General features: G+C 53.6%; 1 protein-coding gene across 3 annotated transcripts; it reads left to right on the forward strand.

The window, feature by feature from the left end:
* The first annotated feature begins 3,093 nt into the window (after positions 1-3,093).
* Positions 3,094-7,820, forward strand: TRIM47 (tripartite motif containing 47). Of its 3 annotated transcripts, none has more exons than XM_079905512.1 (6): positions 3,094-3,986; positions 5,017-5,112; positions 5,384-5,614; positions 5,789-5,987; positions 6,430-6,504; positions 6,779-7,820. In XM_079905512.1, the coding sequence occupies exons 1-6, from the start codon at positions 3,306-3,308 to the stop codon at positions 7,417-7,419; spliced, it is 1,923 nt and encodes a 640-aa protein (XP_079761638.1). In that variant the 5' UTR covers positions 3,094-3,305; the 3' UTR covers positions 7,420-7,820. The 3 variants fall into 3 exon arrangements, with proteins under 3 accessions (XP_079761638.1, XP_079761637.1, XP_079761636.1); XM_079905510.1 differs by having other exon boundaries at positions 3,171-3,986; positions 6,433-6,504; XM_079905511.1 differs by having other exon boundaries at positions 5,384-5,987.
* The last annotated feature ends 8,160 nt before the right edge of the window (positions 7,821-15,980 follow it).

Below are 15,980 nucleotides of genomic sequence, written 5' to 3' on the forward strand. Positions count from 1 at the left end.
ATTACAAATGGCATTTTTTATGGAACTAGAACACAAAATCTTAGAATTTGTATGGAGACACAAAAGACCCCGAATAGCCAAAGCAGTCTTGAGGGAAAAAAACGGAGGTGGAGGAATCAGACTCCCTGACTTCAGACTATACTACAAAGCTACAGTAATCAAGACAATATGGTACTGGCACAAAAACAGAAATATAGATCAATGGAACAGGATAGAAAGCCCAGAGATAAACCCACACACCTATGGTCAACTAATCTATGACAAAGGAGGCAAGGATTTACAATGGAGAAAAGACAGTCTCTTCAATACGTGGTGCTGGGAAAACTGGACAACTACATGTAAAAGAATGAAATTAGAACACTCCCTAACACCATACACAAAAATAAACTCCAAATGGATTCGAGACCTAAATGTAAGACCAGACACTATAAAACTCTTAGAGGAAAACATAGGAAGAACATTCTTTGACATAAATCACAGCAAGATCTTTTTTGATCCACCTCCTAGAGTAATGGAAATAAAAACAAAAATAAACAAATGGGACCTAATGAAAACTTCAAAGCTTTTGCACAGCAAAGGAAACCATAAACAAGACGAAAAGACAACCCTCAGAATGGGAGAAAATATTTGCAAATAAATCAACAGACAAAGGATTAATCTCCAAAATATATAAACAGCTCATGCAGCTCAATATTAAAGAAACAAACAACCCAATCCAAAAATGGGCAGAAGACCTAAATAGACACTTCTCCAAAGAAGACATACAGATGGCCAAGAAGTACATGAAAAGCTGCTCAACATCACTAATTATTAGAGAAATGCAAATCAAAACTACAATGAGGTATCACCTCACACCAGTTAGAATGGGCATCGTCAGAAAATCTACAAACAACAAATGTTGGAGAAGGTGTGGAGAAAAGGGAACCCTCTTGCACTGTTGGTGGGAATGTAAATTGATACAGCCACTATGGAGGTTCCTTAAAAAACTAAAAATAGAATTACCATATGATCCAGCAATCCCACTACTGGGCATATATACCCAGAGAAAACCATAATTCAAAACGATACATGCATCCCAATGTTCATTGCAGCACTATTTACAATAGCCAGGTCATGGAAGCAACCTAAATGCCCATCGACAGGAGAATGGATAAAGAAGATGTGGTACATATGTACAATGGAATATTACTCAGCCATAAAAAGGAACGAAATTGAGTCATTTGTTGAGACGTGGATGGATCTAGAGACTGTCATACAGAGTGAAGTAAGTCAGAAAGAGAAAAACAAATATCGTATATTAACGCATGTTTGTGGAACCTAGGAAAATGGTACAGATGAACCGGTTTGCAGGGCAGAAATTGAGACACAGATGTAGAGAACAAACGTATGGACACCAAGGGGGGAAGTGGCGGGGGGTGGGGATGAATTGGGAGATTGGATTGACATGTATACACTAATATGTGTAAAATAGATAACTAATAAGAACCTTCTGCATAAAAACTAAATAAAATTAAATTTAAAAATTAAAAAAAAACTTACAGATTTTTCATTGCACATTACAGAGGTGACAGAGAACTTGAAATATGTTTACATTCATCACTATTTCAAAAATACAGTAATTCTTAGGCCTCCATCAGATCTTGTTATTTGTTCTTGTGTTAAAGAAACACATATATTACTTTATCACAAATTTTTTTCTTTACATTTTGAACCTGTATTTCAATGTAATTGGTTGCCATGGAATCTTCTGCATTTTATTTTGTGCATTTAAAAGCATTATTCTGGAAAGGCTTCTGAGACTACACCAGGCTTCAAGAGGGCCCCCTGGCAGAGCAAGAAAGGCTAATCCCCACCTCTAGGTGGATCAATCCTCTCCACCACTTTATTCCTTCCACTTTGGCCTCTCATCAGCAGGAAGTCTGCATGCCTGGGGGTAGGAAGCATTGCCCCAATTAGCTATATTCCATAATTTATTCAAATTGCCTTAGTTTCCCCCTAACATCCTTTTTCTCTCTCAGGAACACGTCCAGAATACACATTACATATAGTTATCATGTCTCCTTGGGCTTCTCTTGGCTGTGACAATTTTTCAGACTTTCCCTGCTTTTGTTTGATGACCTTGACAGTTTCAAGGGGTTCTGGTCAGGTGCTGTGTAGTCTGTGTCTTATTGGGATTTGTCTAAAGTTTTAGTCATAATTAGAGTGGGATTATGGACTTCTGGGTAGGAAGACTACATCATATCAAGGGTACTTACTGCCGACATGACTTATCACTGTTGACGTTGACCTTGATGTGGTTTTCATCAGGTTTCTCCATTGTAAAGTTACTCTTCTGCTCCCTTTGGAAGAAAGTCACTATGCACCGTCTATACTTAAGGAGTGGGAAGCCATTCTCCACCTTGGAGTATTTACCAAAACTTTTTGGAATTCCTCTGAATGGGAAATTTGTCTATTCTCCCTCATTTATTTATTTATCCAGTCATTTATTTACACCAGCATGAACTCATGGATGTTTATTTTATACTTTGGGTTACAACCCAATGCTACTTTTGTTATTTTGTTGCCATTCTATTTTTTTAAATTTAACATTATCGAGGTATAGTTTACGTATAATAAAATGCACCATTTTGAGTGCATAGTTGAAGGAGTCTCAGCAAACGCCTCCACTTGGGGAACCCACATCCCTAGCCCCAGGCATACCACATGAGTGTCGGTGGACCGTAACTGAATTCCCAGGACGTTGGACCTGGAGGATATCAACTTCCCATTTCAAGTTTAGAGAAGCCCAAGTTTCCCAACCCGGGTTAAACAGGGGCAAAAACATGCGCATATCAGCAGTTTCCCCCCACCCCCGCCTTCAGCAGCTCAGCAACTTTGCTTAAAGGTGCTGCGGAGGGGTCTGGAGTGCAAAGGTGCCTGCGGAACACAGTGGGGTCACCCAGCCCCTCCTGGCTGGCCACAGGGTGGGGGAGTTTATGGGGGGTCATGGAGGAGTGAACTCCTTCCCTGGTTTCAGCGTGTCCCCCGCATTGCCTTCTCAGCTCTCTGCCCTCTCTCTCTCGCAGCCCTTTCGTCCAGGAACCCTTAGGGGTCAGACGGGGCCCAGAGGCCACTCCGCGCTGTCCGGGCTGGGGCTGGGTGTCAGGGCCGGCGGGCGGGCCTGTGGCGCTGGGGGGCGGTCCGAGCCGGGCGGCGGGCGGGGGCCGGATCCTTGGCCTCGGTCCCAGGGGCGGCGCCGCATCGCGAACAGTCCGGGTCCCTCCCAGACGGGAGCAGCACAGGCGGTGCCTCGCGACCGAGGAGCCATGGACGGCAGCGGCCCCTTCAGCTGCCCCATCTGCCTGGAGTCGCTCCGGGAGCCAGTGACGCTGCCCTGCGGCCACAACTTCTGCCTCGCCTGCCTGGGCGCGCTTTGGCCGCACCGCGGCGCGGGTGGCGCCGGCGGGCCGGGAGGCACGGCCCGCTGCCCGCTGTGCCAGGAGCCCTTCCCCGACGGCCTGCAGCTCCGCAAGAACCACACGCTGTCTGAGTTGCTGCAGCTCCGCCAGGGCTCCGGCCCGGGGCCCGGCCCCGGCCCGGCCCGGGCCCCCGAGCCGGTGGCGCCCAGTGCTCCGCCCAGTGCGCCGCCCAGCGCCCCGGAGCCGTCGGCTCCCTGTGCGCCGGAGCCGTGGCCGGCGGGCGAAGAGCCGGTGCGCTGCGACGCGTGCCCCGAGGGCGCCGCCCTACCCGCCGCGCTCTCCTGCCTCTCCTGCTTCGCCTCCTTCTGCCCCGCGCACCTAGGCCCGCACGAGCGCAGCCCCGCGCTGCGCGGACACCGCCTGGTGCCGCCGCTGCGCCGGCTGGAGGAGAGCCTGTGCCCGCGCCACCTGCGGCCGCTCGAGCGCTACTGCCGCGCGGAGCGAGTGTGCCTGTGTGAGGCCTGTGCCGCCCAGGAGCACCGGGGCCACGAACTCGTGTCGCTGGAGCAGGAGCGCGCGCTCCAGGAGGTGGGGCGCGGGCGCGGAGGGCGGGCGGGCGACGGGCCTCGCGTGGCGGCCGAGGGCCGGGGACCCCTCACCCTCATCCTTAATTCCCTCCTCTAATCTGAGGATTTTTGCGGTCCCTTCCAGCCCTGACGGCCTCCCTTCGCTGTGGGACATTGCGCTCGGGACAAGCATGGGGGTTGGAGGGACCCAGTGAGAACTCGAAAAAGATGGGCGGGCTGGGGGCCTGAGGCTGGAGCGGGGCCCTTGGGGGTTTAAACAGCCGGGAACCGGGTTAGGCCCACGTGGTCCCAGGCGGCTGATTTCCGCTGCGCAGCTGCTGCGCCGGCCGGCCGAGCTCCTGCAGATCCCCGTTTGCCTGGGCTGAGGGTTTGGATGGGTGTGGCAGGCGAAAGGAGTGCTGCAGAGGGTGGTCCGAGCACACAGACCGCTCTGTCCAGCTGTTCCGGGGGCCGTGGCGGGAGCATGTACATGCTGCCTGGCCGGTTACCTCCGCCCCCAGTTTCCTTTGGCCCCCAGCCCGGTCTTGGCGCCTCTGCCTTGGGATTTTCCGTCTCTCCTGCCTGGCGTGGTGACTCATAAGACCCAGGGGATTTGCCCGGAATCCCTATTTTTCAGGCCTGGGCTGGGGGCACAGACTCTTTGGGGACAATGATGCCCGGGACAGCTGAATGCCATCTTGTGCAGGGCCCCCTCCTCACTCTCTTTCTCTGCCTCTTCCCCGCTGAAGGAAGTTCTCAAATGCATGTGAGCAACACTGAGGACGGTAGATGGCCCTCTACTTGCACACCAGTCAAAGGGGGGAGGCAGACAACCCACAGCTGGCCAGCCTGCCCTCTCCCTGGGCATTCGGGAATGGCACCAGCCTGGGCTTGAGGCACCTCTGGCATATCATGGCCACTCCCAGTCCCACCTACACCCAGATACCACTCCCTCCCAGGTCAGCCCTCTCCTCCCCCCTTGGTGAGACCTGGGACCCCAGTGCAGGGTTGTGACCTCTGCCAGACCCCATACTCAAGGGTGTCATTCACAGGCCGAGCAGCCCAAAGTCCTGAGCGCTGTGGAGGACCGCATGGACGAGCTGGGCGCGGGCATCGCACAGTCCCGGCGCACGGTGGCCCTCATCAAGGTCCGATCCCATTCTAACCCCCGCCCCCGTTCACTCCTGCAGTATCCTCCTGGCAGTGTGAGCTTTCAGCATGGTACCGTCCACTCTAAAGAAGCCCACGCTCAAGGCATTGCCCGGCTCCAGTGAGCACGAGTGTCTCCCCTGACCTGACATAGATCCAGGGCAGCTGGGGCTGGTGCTTCTGTCCCCCCGAGAGGACAGGGGGGGAAAGTGGGGTATGGGAAGTGATATTCTTTGCCTTCATCACCGCCACCTCTGTCCTCCTGTGCAGAGTGCAGCCGTGGCAGAGCGGGAAAGGGTGAGCCGGCTGTTTGCCGAGGCTGCAGCCGTCCTGCAGGGGTTTCAGGCAGAGGTGCTGTCCTTCATCGACGAGGGGGAGGCGACCATGCTGGGCCGCTCCCAGGGCGACCTGCGGCGGCAGGAGGGACAGCGCAGCCGGCTCAGCCGGGCCCGCCGCAACCTCGGTCAGGTCCCTGAAGCCGACTCGGTCAGCTTCCTGCAGGTGAGGGCAGCTCTGCAGGCCAGAGAGGACGTGGAAGGGGGTAGGCGGGAAGCGGAGGGAGAAGGCAGCGGGTGCCTGGGCTTCAGGGCTGTGCCAGCCCCTGGCGGCGCCGTGTCACCCCAGCCAGGAGGAGCTGTGGCCAGCAGGGCCTTAATGGGCGTTTGTCTGGTACAGGAGCTCCTGGAGCTCAGGCTGGCCCTGGAGGAGGGGTGCGGCCCTGGGCCCGGGCCCCCAGGGGAGCTCAGCTTCACCAAGTCATCCCAGGCCGTGCAGGTGGTACGAGATGGCCTGGCTTCAGCCTGCACCAGCCAGTGGGAGCAGCTGCAGGGGCTGGGCAGTGACGAGGATGGGCTGCAGAAGCCAGGCACGGAAGGTGGGTGCCCCCCGCAAGTGACTCATCCTTCCCCAGACTCCCCGCACGGGCCCCCAGGCCTGGTGCCCGTTCAGGAGTGGAGGATGGAAACTGCCAGGCTCAGGGTGGGACCCAAAATCCTGCCGATGGCTGGAGCACAAGTCAGCCCCTTTGGCCACAGCCCAGGGGGCAGAGCAGGCCTCTCCTAGACCACCCTCTAGCTTCAGAAGGGCTGAGTCCCAGGGAGGAAGTGGAGCGGGGGCAGAGCCCGAGGACCAGGCATGTGTGTGAACACAGTGTACCATATTTGGGGGTGTGCCTGTCCCCAGGTGGCCTGGGGTGCTGGGAGGAAGGGGGAGGAGGGGAAGTTCAGTCATAGGTTCGGTGGGGGCGGTCACCTTGCACAGCGGCCCAGCCACGGGCAGCTGGGGAGACCCCCTCTGCACTGTCTCTTCTTCTGCAGCAGATGCTGAGTCCCAGGACCCCGAAAGCGCCAACAGCCTGGAGAGTGAGGCTCCCAGGGATTACTTCCTCAAGTGTAAGTCGACACCTGGGCTCGCCCCACTGCTCATAAGGGGCCCTCCCAAGGCTTCTGGGCTGGGCCCTGGCGCATGAGGTCTTCGATTCCTGTCCCTCATTCATGCAGTGAACTAGGTTAGCTCATGGGGTGCTCCCCAGGGTGGCCTGCTTGCAGAGGGCCAGTTGCAGAGGAGGGGAGAGGCTGTGTTTGGGGAGGTGGGCCCCTAGGGGAGGGACTGTCCCACCTGACCTTGGACCTGAGCCCTGCATCTCTCTCTGTTCCGTGGGAGCAGTTGCGTACATCGTGGACCTGGACAGCGACACGGCAGACAAGTTCCTGCAGCTGTTTGGAACCAAGGGTGTGAAGAGGGTGCTGTGTCCCATCAACTACCCCGAGTCGCCCACCCGCTTCACCCACTGCGAGCAGGTGCTGGGCGAGGGCGCCCTGGACCGGGGCACCTACTACTGGGAGGTGGAGATCATTGAGGGCTGGGTCAGCGTGGGAGTCATGGCTGAAGACTTCTCCCCGCAAGAACCCTACGACCGGGGCCGGCTTGGACGCAATGCTCACTCCTGCTGCCTGCAGTGGAACGGACGCAGCTTCTCCGTCTGGTTCCACGGGCTGGAGTTGCTCCTGCCCCACCCCTTCTCGCCCACCGTCGGGATCTGCCTGGAATATGCTGACCGAACCCTGGCCTTCTATGCCGTGCGGGATGGCAAGATGAGCCTTCTGCGGAGGCTGAAGACCTCCCGGGCCCGCCGGAGCGGCACCCCAGCCTCCCCGGTTGACCCCTTCCAGAGCCGCCTGGACAGCCACTTTGCGGGGCTCTTCACACACAGGCTCAAGCCCGCCTTCTTCCTGGAGAGCGTGGATGCCCATCTGCAGATCGGGCCCCTCAAGAAGTCCTGCATATCCGTGCTGAAGAGGAGGTGATGCAGGGGGCACGGGGCCTCCTCCCGCTGCGGTCGCAGCTCCTGGGAAGCTTGCTTCTCTGCACCCCTGCTTTGCCCCAGGGAGGACACCGGCCTTGGAGTCCCACACATTCCCCAGGCTTCTCATTCCTAGAGGCCTCCACCTTCCATATACAAGGCCTTCCACCTCTCAGGGAGGAGGCTCCCCAGACCCTGTCCCCCTGCAGGCCTTGTTTCTGGGAGAAGGGTTACCCCGACCCCTCCTCTCCCAGGTTCTTGGGACAGTGCCTGGCACATCGTAGGTGCTCAATAAACAATTGTCGAATGAATGACTTCCTTTTCTACCCTTCTCTCCACCCACCAAGGATTCCCAATACTTCTCATCTTTCAAGAGCAGGTCTTGAAAGGCAGGACAAGGGAACAAGCCCCTAGTCCCAGATTCCTATTGGGAGGGAGAACCCTGGCCCAGGAAGAGGAGGCTGAAATGGGGTGCCTACCCTTCGGGGCACACCTGCTTCCTGGTTCTGGACAGGGAGAGGTAGAGGTGGCTTCTCCCGGAGGGGTCCAGCCCCACAGTCATTCTGGCTGCCCGAGTGTTTGCTCCGGACAGCCTGGTTCCCACCCACTGTTTTCATCCTTGATACCACAGCCTCGTTCTGGACCTGCCTAATGGTGTTTGTGCCCAGGAGTAAATACAGACGTCACATCCCCCAAGAGCAGGGCGTAACTCCTGGGCATGGGCAAGAACGTTTGAGACCTAGAGCTTCTTTCATACACATACCTTCTCAGCCCCTGAGAGATGTGGTTGAACTGACCTCCGGGTGCGGCTGGAGCGGAGAACGTCTACGCTAAAATGACCTGTGTCCTCCTTTGGAAGCTGCCTCCCATCTCCGCACCAGCTGTGCGGCTGGAACGGTGCTTCGCCTCCATGCGGGGGGAGACCCTGGGCCCTGGGCCCCAGCAGAACCTCCATCTCTCTCCCAAGAAGGCCCAGTGCCCCTGCTGCTCCAGAACCCCCATCCTAGCTTGGGATGCCCGAGTTCTGCTTTCAAGGCGAAGCCTTGCTCCCTGAGGCTACGAGGTGAGTGTGTTCCCAGGCCAGCCCCCTCCTCCTGGGGTTGTCTGTGACTCAGGTGCACCCCAGGGAGGGCCATGCCTGGAGAGCAGAGGCAGGCAGAGAGCCCAAGGTCGGGTGGGACAATGGGTGAGTTATGCAGCCAGACGGCAAGGCCATACAAGTCCTGCCCTGGCTGCCTCACCAGCTAAAAATAACCCCTCCCACAGAGCCTGCTGGTGCCCCAGAAGCCAGGATGTTGTTTTTTCGGGCGGGGCCTGCTGGCTTCTGGGGCTCTGTGTTCTCAACACGGTTTCCTTGACAGCCAAGGGCCCCAGCTCCCAGGACCTGGGGCGGATGGGGGAGGCTGCTCCTGTTGCTGTCACAACGTGGACCAATGGGAGCCTCCCACCTTTCCCAGAGCCCCTCCCACCCCCCCACCCTGGCACGCCCCACCCCACACACTCCCCTTACAGAGAACCCTCGGGTCCCTGATCCTGCAGGGTCTGGCATGTCACGGAACGTGAGTTAGATGGACATGGCCCCTGCACAGGACTGGCGCTTCCTGGTTGGAATTCGGGCCTGACTAGTCAAGTCTGCAGCCACAAAGGCCCTGCCACTTGCAGACTGACTGCTAGCTTCCAAAGACTCATGGAACCTTGTGCATCTTTTTTTTTTTTTTTTTTTTTTTTGGCTGCGTTGGGTCTTCGTTGCTTCACGCGGGCTTTCTCTAGTTGCGGCGAGCGGGGGCTATTCTTCCTTGCAGTGTGCAGGCTTCTCATTGCAGTGGCTTCTCTTGTTGCGGAGCACGGGCTCTAGGCACGTGGGCTGCAGTAGTTGTGGCATGTGGGCTCAGTAGTTGTGGCTCACAGGCTCTAGAACTCAGGCTCAGTAATTGTGGTACACGGGCTTAGTTGCTCCGAGGCATGTGGGATCTTCCCAGACCAGGGCTCGAACCTGTGTCCTCTGCATTGGCAGGCAGATCCTTAACCACTGCGCCACCAGGGAAGTCCCGAACCTTATGCATCCTAATCCTACTTCCCAGTGTTAACAGATTTACAGCTCAAAGCAGGGGACTGGCTCATCCAGGGCTGCACAGCTCGCAAGGGGCTGGCTGAGCCCGCCCCCGGGTTTCAGTGTTATCCCCAGAATGGAGTGTTAGCTGCAACCCTGAACTTCCTCTGTGACTCTAGGAAAATACTAGAGCCGGAGAGATGGGGTGTATGTGAGAGTCTGTGTTTTCGGGTGTATCTCTTTGCCTATGTGTGTGCTTGTGTGTCTGTGTGTATCTATGTTATGTCTCTGCCTCTGTGTGTGTGTCTGTGCTTGTCTGTTGTGTGTGCATAAGTGTATAGGTCTTCATGCCTGCCTGGGTGTATGTCTGTGTATTTGTGTGTGTGGATCCAGCCCAGTGACTTTTCAAACATGCTCTGAGGACACCTGGAGTTCTGAAGAGGTATAATGAGGCAGGGCAGGCTGGAGGGGTGGGAGGGGAAACCAGGGGTCGAGCCCCTCACTGCCCCTAACAACACTTTAATCAGAGCAGATTTTACCCAAGATGACTTGCAAAAAGAGAAGCTGTTGAAAAGACGAAAGTTTAGAAAACCATCGATCTAGTCCAAGTCTTCTTTTACCACTACCGTTTCCAGATGAAGAAATTGAGGCGTGTGCTTAAAAACGTCCAAACACACATGCACACACGCGCCCGCGGTGCTTCCCAAAGCTAAGCCTGTGTAAGAGCTGCCCTCAGCCCAGTTTCCACGGCCACCAGAGCCCTTCCTCCAGAGCTGCCTGAGGATCTGTGAGCCCCGCCAGTCACAGACAATGGCAGTGTGTGAAGGAGGTGAAGGGTCTTCTGAGGCTGTGCTGCTATTAGCTGAGTCTGGCTCCTTTGGGCCAGGCGGGGAGCCAGCCGCCACTTGAGCTTTGTTTCTGTGGGAAAATGAGCTCTGGAATTCCAAACGACAGACTGACCAACGGACTTGAGCATCTCTCCCCTCTCGGCAACTAAGGACAGCTGGGTCCCGTACCCCTCACCCCTCCCACTATCCCCCCCCAACCCCCAACTCCAGGAGGAAAGGGACAGACACATCCTTTCCCCTCCCTCTCCTCCTCCGACCCACTCAGGGGACTCACAGAAGTGCCTTTCTTCACCTCCCCTCCTCCCAGGCACAGGGTGAGGGACTGACTGAGACTGTGGCTAAAAAGGAGGGCCTGGCCAGGAAGATGGGGCTGAACTGGGAGGGGCAGAGGTTTGCAGACCGCTCTACTGGTGCTGGGTTTTCTCCCCTGGGAAGAAAATAGCATTTAGCTGCAGGGTCTGTGACCCAGTCAGCCCCACACCCAACACACACATTCCCATTTGATGCCAACGTTCAAAATGTGGAACACGAGGTCACTCCCTTTCTGCACCATCACATCCTCCAGAAGATGCCTGAGAACTGCAGGAGGCCGTGGGTGGTCCTCATGGTCTCCACCTGGGTAGAAGGCTCAACCTCCTCCTTCCCAGCGTCCTCAGAGAAGGGGCCAGGGAGGGAGTTCACACCCCGAGCACTGAGGCAGGTAGGACACATTCTTTGATGCCTTGTGTACTTTGTCTTTAAATGACATTCAATTTTTGAATTTTACTCGGTAATATCTCTGATTTTGCTTTAATGTAAGGAGCAACACTTCTCTGCCCAACAGTGGAGAATGGTTTTTGTGTGTGAGTTCTGGAATCAGAAAGTCTTGGCTAAAAATTCCACTTTAGCCATTTCCCAGCTGCTATGCTTTTGGGCAGGGTGCTTAGTCCCCTCCATGCCTCGGTCCCCTCACTTGTAAAATAGGGATAATAATAGAACTGCAAATACAGAGACAGAGAACAAACAGGTGGCTACCAGAGGGGAGTGGGTTGGGGGAGGCCAGAAACACGTGAGGGAGATACAGAGTAAACTGCCTAGGGTTATTTTTTATTTTTTTTTAATGAAATAAAATTATGGAATATAGTTTTTAAAATTTTATTTATTTATTTTTGGCTGCGTTGGGCCTTTGTTGCTGGGTGCAGGCTTTCTCTCATTGTGGCGAGCGGGGCCTACTCTTCATTGCAGTGCGTGGGCTTCTCATTGCGGTGGCTTCTCTTGTTGCGGAGCACGGGCTCTAGGCCTGCGGGCTCAGTAGTTGTGGCACACGGGTTTAGTTGCTCCGTGGCATGTGGGATATTCCCGGACCATGGCTCGAAACCGTGTCCCCTGCATTGGAAGGCGGATTCTTAACCATTGCGCCACCAGGGAAGTCTGTGTTATTTTGAGGATTAAATGAGGTAATTTAGGCAAAGTGCTTGTCACAAGTCTGGCACAGAGTGAGCTTTCAATAAGTGTTATTGGTATTCTTCTTCTTCTCTTGCACGATGAGTAAAATGGATATTCTTGGAAGTTTCGTCAATCCTTGGGGGATCCATGGATTTGTTCTTTGGGGGCTAAGATGAACCCAGACCTAAATTCGTCAGGATACTTACATTTTGCCCCACCCACTAAGGTTGGACACTTTCACTCACTCATTCAACAATGTTTATTCAGTGTGGTGTACTGTTCTCCGGGGCTGCGGATACAGCGGTGAGTGACCCAAACAGATGCCTGTGCCACACAACCGGCTGTGTGATCATTGCAGCTGTAGTAAGTACTGTACAAGAAAAGGGCAGCAACTCCACCCCTGCGGATACACCGCAAAGAACTGAAAGCAGGCACTCAAACAGATGCTTGTACACCCACGTTCACAGCAGCACTATTCACAACAGCCAAAGGGTGGAAGCAACCCAAGTGTCCATCAGTGGACGAATGGATAAACAAAATGTGCTCTGAATATACAATGGCCTTAAAAAGGAATGAAATCCTGACACATGCTATCACATGAATAAACTTTGAAGACATTATGCTAAGTGAAATAAGCCAAAGGCAAAAGGACAAATCTTGTATGTTTCCACTTCTGTGAGGCACCTAGAATAGACAAATTCATAGAGACAGAAAGTAGGAGGGGGGTTCCCAGCGGCTGGGGGAGGGGGGATTGAGGAGCTCGTGTTTAATGGGGTCAGAATTTCAGTTTGAGATGATGAAAAAGTTCTAGAGATGGATCATGGTAATGGTCTCACAACAATGTGGTTGTACTTAGTGCCACCGAACTGTACACTTACAATGGTAAATTTTATGTGATGTATCCAGTGTATTTTACCACTGAGGGGAAGAAAAGTTTTGCCTCTGCTGTATTACAAAACAAAACAAAACACAAATTTCCCAGGGACAGAAATTAAAAAAAAAAAAAAAGAAAGAAAGAAGGAAAAAGACAGTGGTCACGAGAAGGGGCCCTATTGGGTGTGGGGGAGGCTCATTTCCAGGGAGGACCTCCCTGAAGGGACAGCTGAGGCCTGGAGGACAAGGAGTTAGCAAGACAAAGAGGATGGGTGTGCGCTCTGGAAGGGGCCAAGCACTCCAGGGGACCAAAGTGTTTTAAGGAAGGCAAGTGACATGAGGTGGCAGTGCAGAGCCTCGTAAGGCTTCTGGACTTAGGAGGAATGGGAAGCCAAGGCAGGGTTTCGCATGGGTAAACAATACAATCAGATTTGAAAGTTTAAAATCACTCTATAGGGACTTCCCTGGTGGTCCAGTGGTTAGGGCTCCACGCGTCCACTGCAGGGGGCGTGGGTTCGATCCTTGGTTGGGGAACTAAGATCCCGCATGCCACACACAGTGCGGCAAAAAAAAAAAAAAAAAAAAAAAATCTGTAATTTAAGTGAGAAATGGGTTTAAGGAGGGATAAAAGAGGATGAGAGAGACCATGCATGTTTCCAGGGAGATGGAGATGATCCCACCCACCCCGGACTGTTGGAAGGAGGACCCAGAAATAGCAGGGAAGGGCCCAGACCCACTAGAGCCCCTCCTAGCCCCTCCCTGAGCTCCCTCCTGCAGAAGGGTCCCTCCAGGCGTGGCTCCTCCCTGCTTCGAAGGTGATGCCTGTGTCTTTCTGGCTTTCTGGGATCACGGAGGGGAAATGGACAGCAGGGGCGTTGTGTAAACACTCCTACAGCAGGAATCACTCAGAACAGGCCTTGCAGCTGTGCCAGGGGATATTGAACACCACAGAGCGGGGAGGTCTGGACTGGGAGCCACTGGGTGGGGCTCATCTCCGTAGCAACCAGAAACAGCCCCAGACAAGCCCTGGCTGGGCTTACTGATGGAGGAGCAAGGAACTTGTGTTACTGAAATACCCGTGGCCAAAACGACACGCCCTGAAATAGCTCACTTTCCCATCACCAGCGCCCCATGTGGCATCTCCCACTCTGTCTTCGAAGCCCAAACAAACAACAGCAAATGGCACAAAGTTGAGGGTTACCAAGAGTTTTCTTTCTCTTGCTGGCTTATTGGAAGATGATGACTGGCTGAGTGATAAAAAAAAAAATACGGTGTATCAAGCATGAACTGGGTCCATACACTCAGGTACAAAAAATGTCAAATTTGGTATTTTTCCTAAATCATAAAATTTGATTATGAGCTGCCCTTTGCCAAGAGGGAAAGGAATTCAACCTCAGGCATGTTTTGGGGGGTTGGGGTCTTCTGTCCACTGGGGCAGCTGCTGAGATTGCCCGGTGTCTGAGCTCAAGTGGTCCTTGTATGGAGAGCTTCCTCTCCCCTGAGCCAAGCAAGGTTTAGAGATTGTGACCAGCTGTTGTCTTTCTGCTCCAGCCCCTTTGTGTTAGTCTGCTAGGGCTCTCGTAACAAAGTATCACAAACTAGGTGGTCTAAACAACAAAAATGCATTGTCTTCCAGCGCTAGGGAGGCCAGAGTCAGAGATCAAGGTGTTGGCAGGGTTGGTCCCTCTGAGGCTTCGAGGCAGGATCTGTTCCAGGCCCCTCCCCTAGCTTCTGGTGATTTGCATCCTTCTAGCACTCTGCCGTTGTCTTCACGTGGCGTTCTCCCTGTGTATCTGTATCCGAATTTCCCCTTTTTAAAAGGACACCAATCATATTGGATTAGGGCGGGCACTAATGACCTCATCTTTAATTATATCTGCCACAGCCCTGCTTCCAAATAAGGTCACAATTTGAGGAACTAGGGGTTAGGATTTTGACACATGAATTTAAACGGGGGACAAAATTCAACCCATAATATCCACCCTCTAAGCTGGGCTCCGTGATACAGGGGCTGGGACTCTGCATTTCTCCACTACCTGCTTCTCCCTGCCTGTCTCTGCCATCAGGGGGCGCTAGAGGACTTGCAGGGCTGAAGGAGAAGGGGCTGGCGGCTTCCCAGCTGCTGGCGGTTCCATCATCACTGGAAGGCTTCTTCACTGGGGCAGCTGCAGTTCCTTAGCGGCAACTAAATGCACTTTGTAGTTTTTCCGACCCTTGCAGAACCAGCTGCCTGGAGCCCCCTTCAGAGACACCAGCACCAGCAAGAATGTGCCCCCTTCGGAGAGTTGGGTTTTAGTTCCCAGGAGCTTTCCCTTCAAGCGTCTGTGTTTTAATTATTCCGACTTTGCCTTTTGGTCCCCCAGTCCTAGGTTCAGGCACCTCTGCGGCACCTTAGAATTATTTTTTTTCACCTTTTCAGTTACCTAGCGACCTAAGCGACATGGCTAGCTTTATACCTGTGTTAATTCTTTTTTGCCTCTCCCGTTGCGGAGCACAGGCTCCGGACGCGCAGACTCAGCGGTCATGGCTCACGGGCACAGCCGCTCCGCAGCATGTGGGATCTTCCCAGACCGGGGCACGAACCCGTGTCCCCTGCGTCGGCAGGCGGACTCTCAACCACTGCGCCACCAGGGAAGCCCGGCAGGCGATTCTTAACCACTGTGCCACCAGGGAAGTCCCTAGTTAATTTATAATGTTGTGTTAGTTTCAAGTGTACAGCAAAGTGATTCAGTTACACCTACATATATATATATATTTTTTTTTCTTTTTCAGATTCTTTTCCATTATAGGTTATTACAAAATATTGAGTATAGTTCCCTGTGCTATACAGTAGGTCCTTGTTGTCTACCTATTTTATATATAGTAGTATATATAGTATATGTTAATCCCAAACTCCTAATTTATCTCCCTCCCCCACATTAAGCAATTTTTAGATAAATTTTAATGGCATTAAGATTTATTCTGGGGGACTTCCCTGGTGGTCCAGTGGTAAAGAATCCACCTTGCAATGCAGGGGACGCGGGCTCGATCCCTGGTCAGGGAACTAAGATCCCACATGCCGTGGGGCAACTAAGCCCACATGCCACAACTACTGAGCTTGAGCGCCTCAACTAGAGCCCACATGCAGCAAACTACAGAGCCCACGTGCTCTGGAACCCACGCGCCACAACTACAGAGTCCACGCGCCCTGGAGCCTGCATGCCACAACTAGAGAAGAGAAAACCCACACGCCACAACTAGAGAGCAGCCTGTGCACCACAATGAAGATCCCACATGCCACAACTAAGACCCAACGCATCCAAAAGTAAAATAAATAAATAATAAATAAATCTTAAAAAAAAAAAAAAAAGAATTTGATCTGGGAACTTA

Source organism: Stenella coeruleoalba (assembly GCF_951394435.1).
Source record: "Stenella coeruleoalba genome assembly, chromosome: 19".
NCBI lineage: Eukaryota > Metazoa > Chordata > Mammalia > Artiodactyla > Delphinidae > Stenella > Stenella coeruleoalba.

What these genes read in the sequence shown, in the direction of transcription:
- TRIM47 (XM_079905511.1), top strand. Translation starts at nt 3,306, where the DNA reads ATGGACGGCAGCGGCCCCTTCAGCTGCCCCATCTGCCTGGAGTCGCTC. An exon ending in GCAGAAGCCAGGCACGGAAG is followed by an intron (nt 5,988 to 6,429) that starts GTGGGTGCCCCC and finishes CTTCTTCTGCAG; the next exon opens with CAGATGCTGAGTCCCAGGAC. An exon ending in CAGGGATTACTTCCTCAAGT is followed by an intron (nt 6,505 to 6,778) that starts GTAAGTCGACAC and finishes CCGTGGGAGCAG; the next exon opens with TTGCGTACATCGTGGACCTG.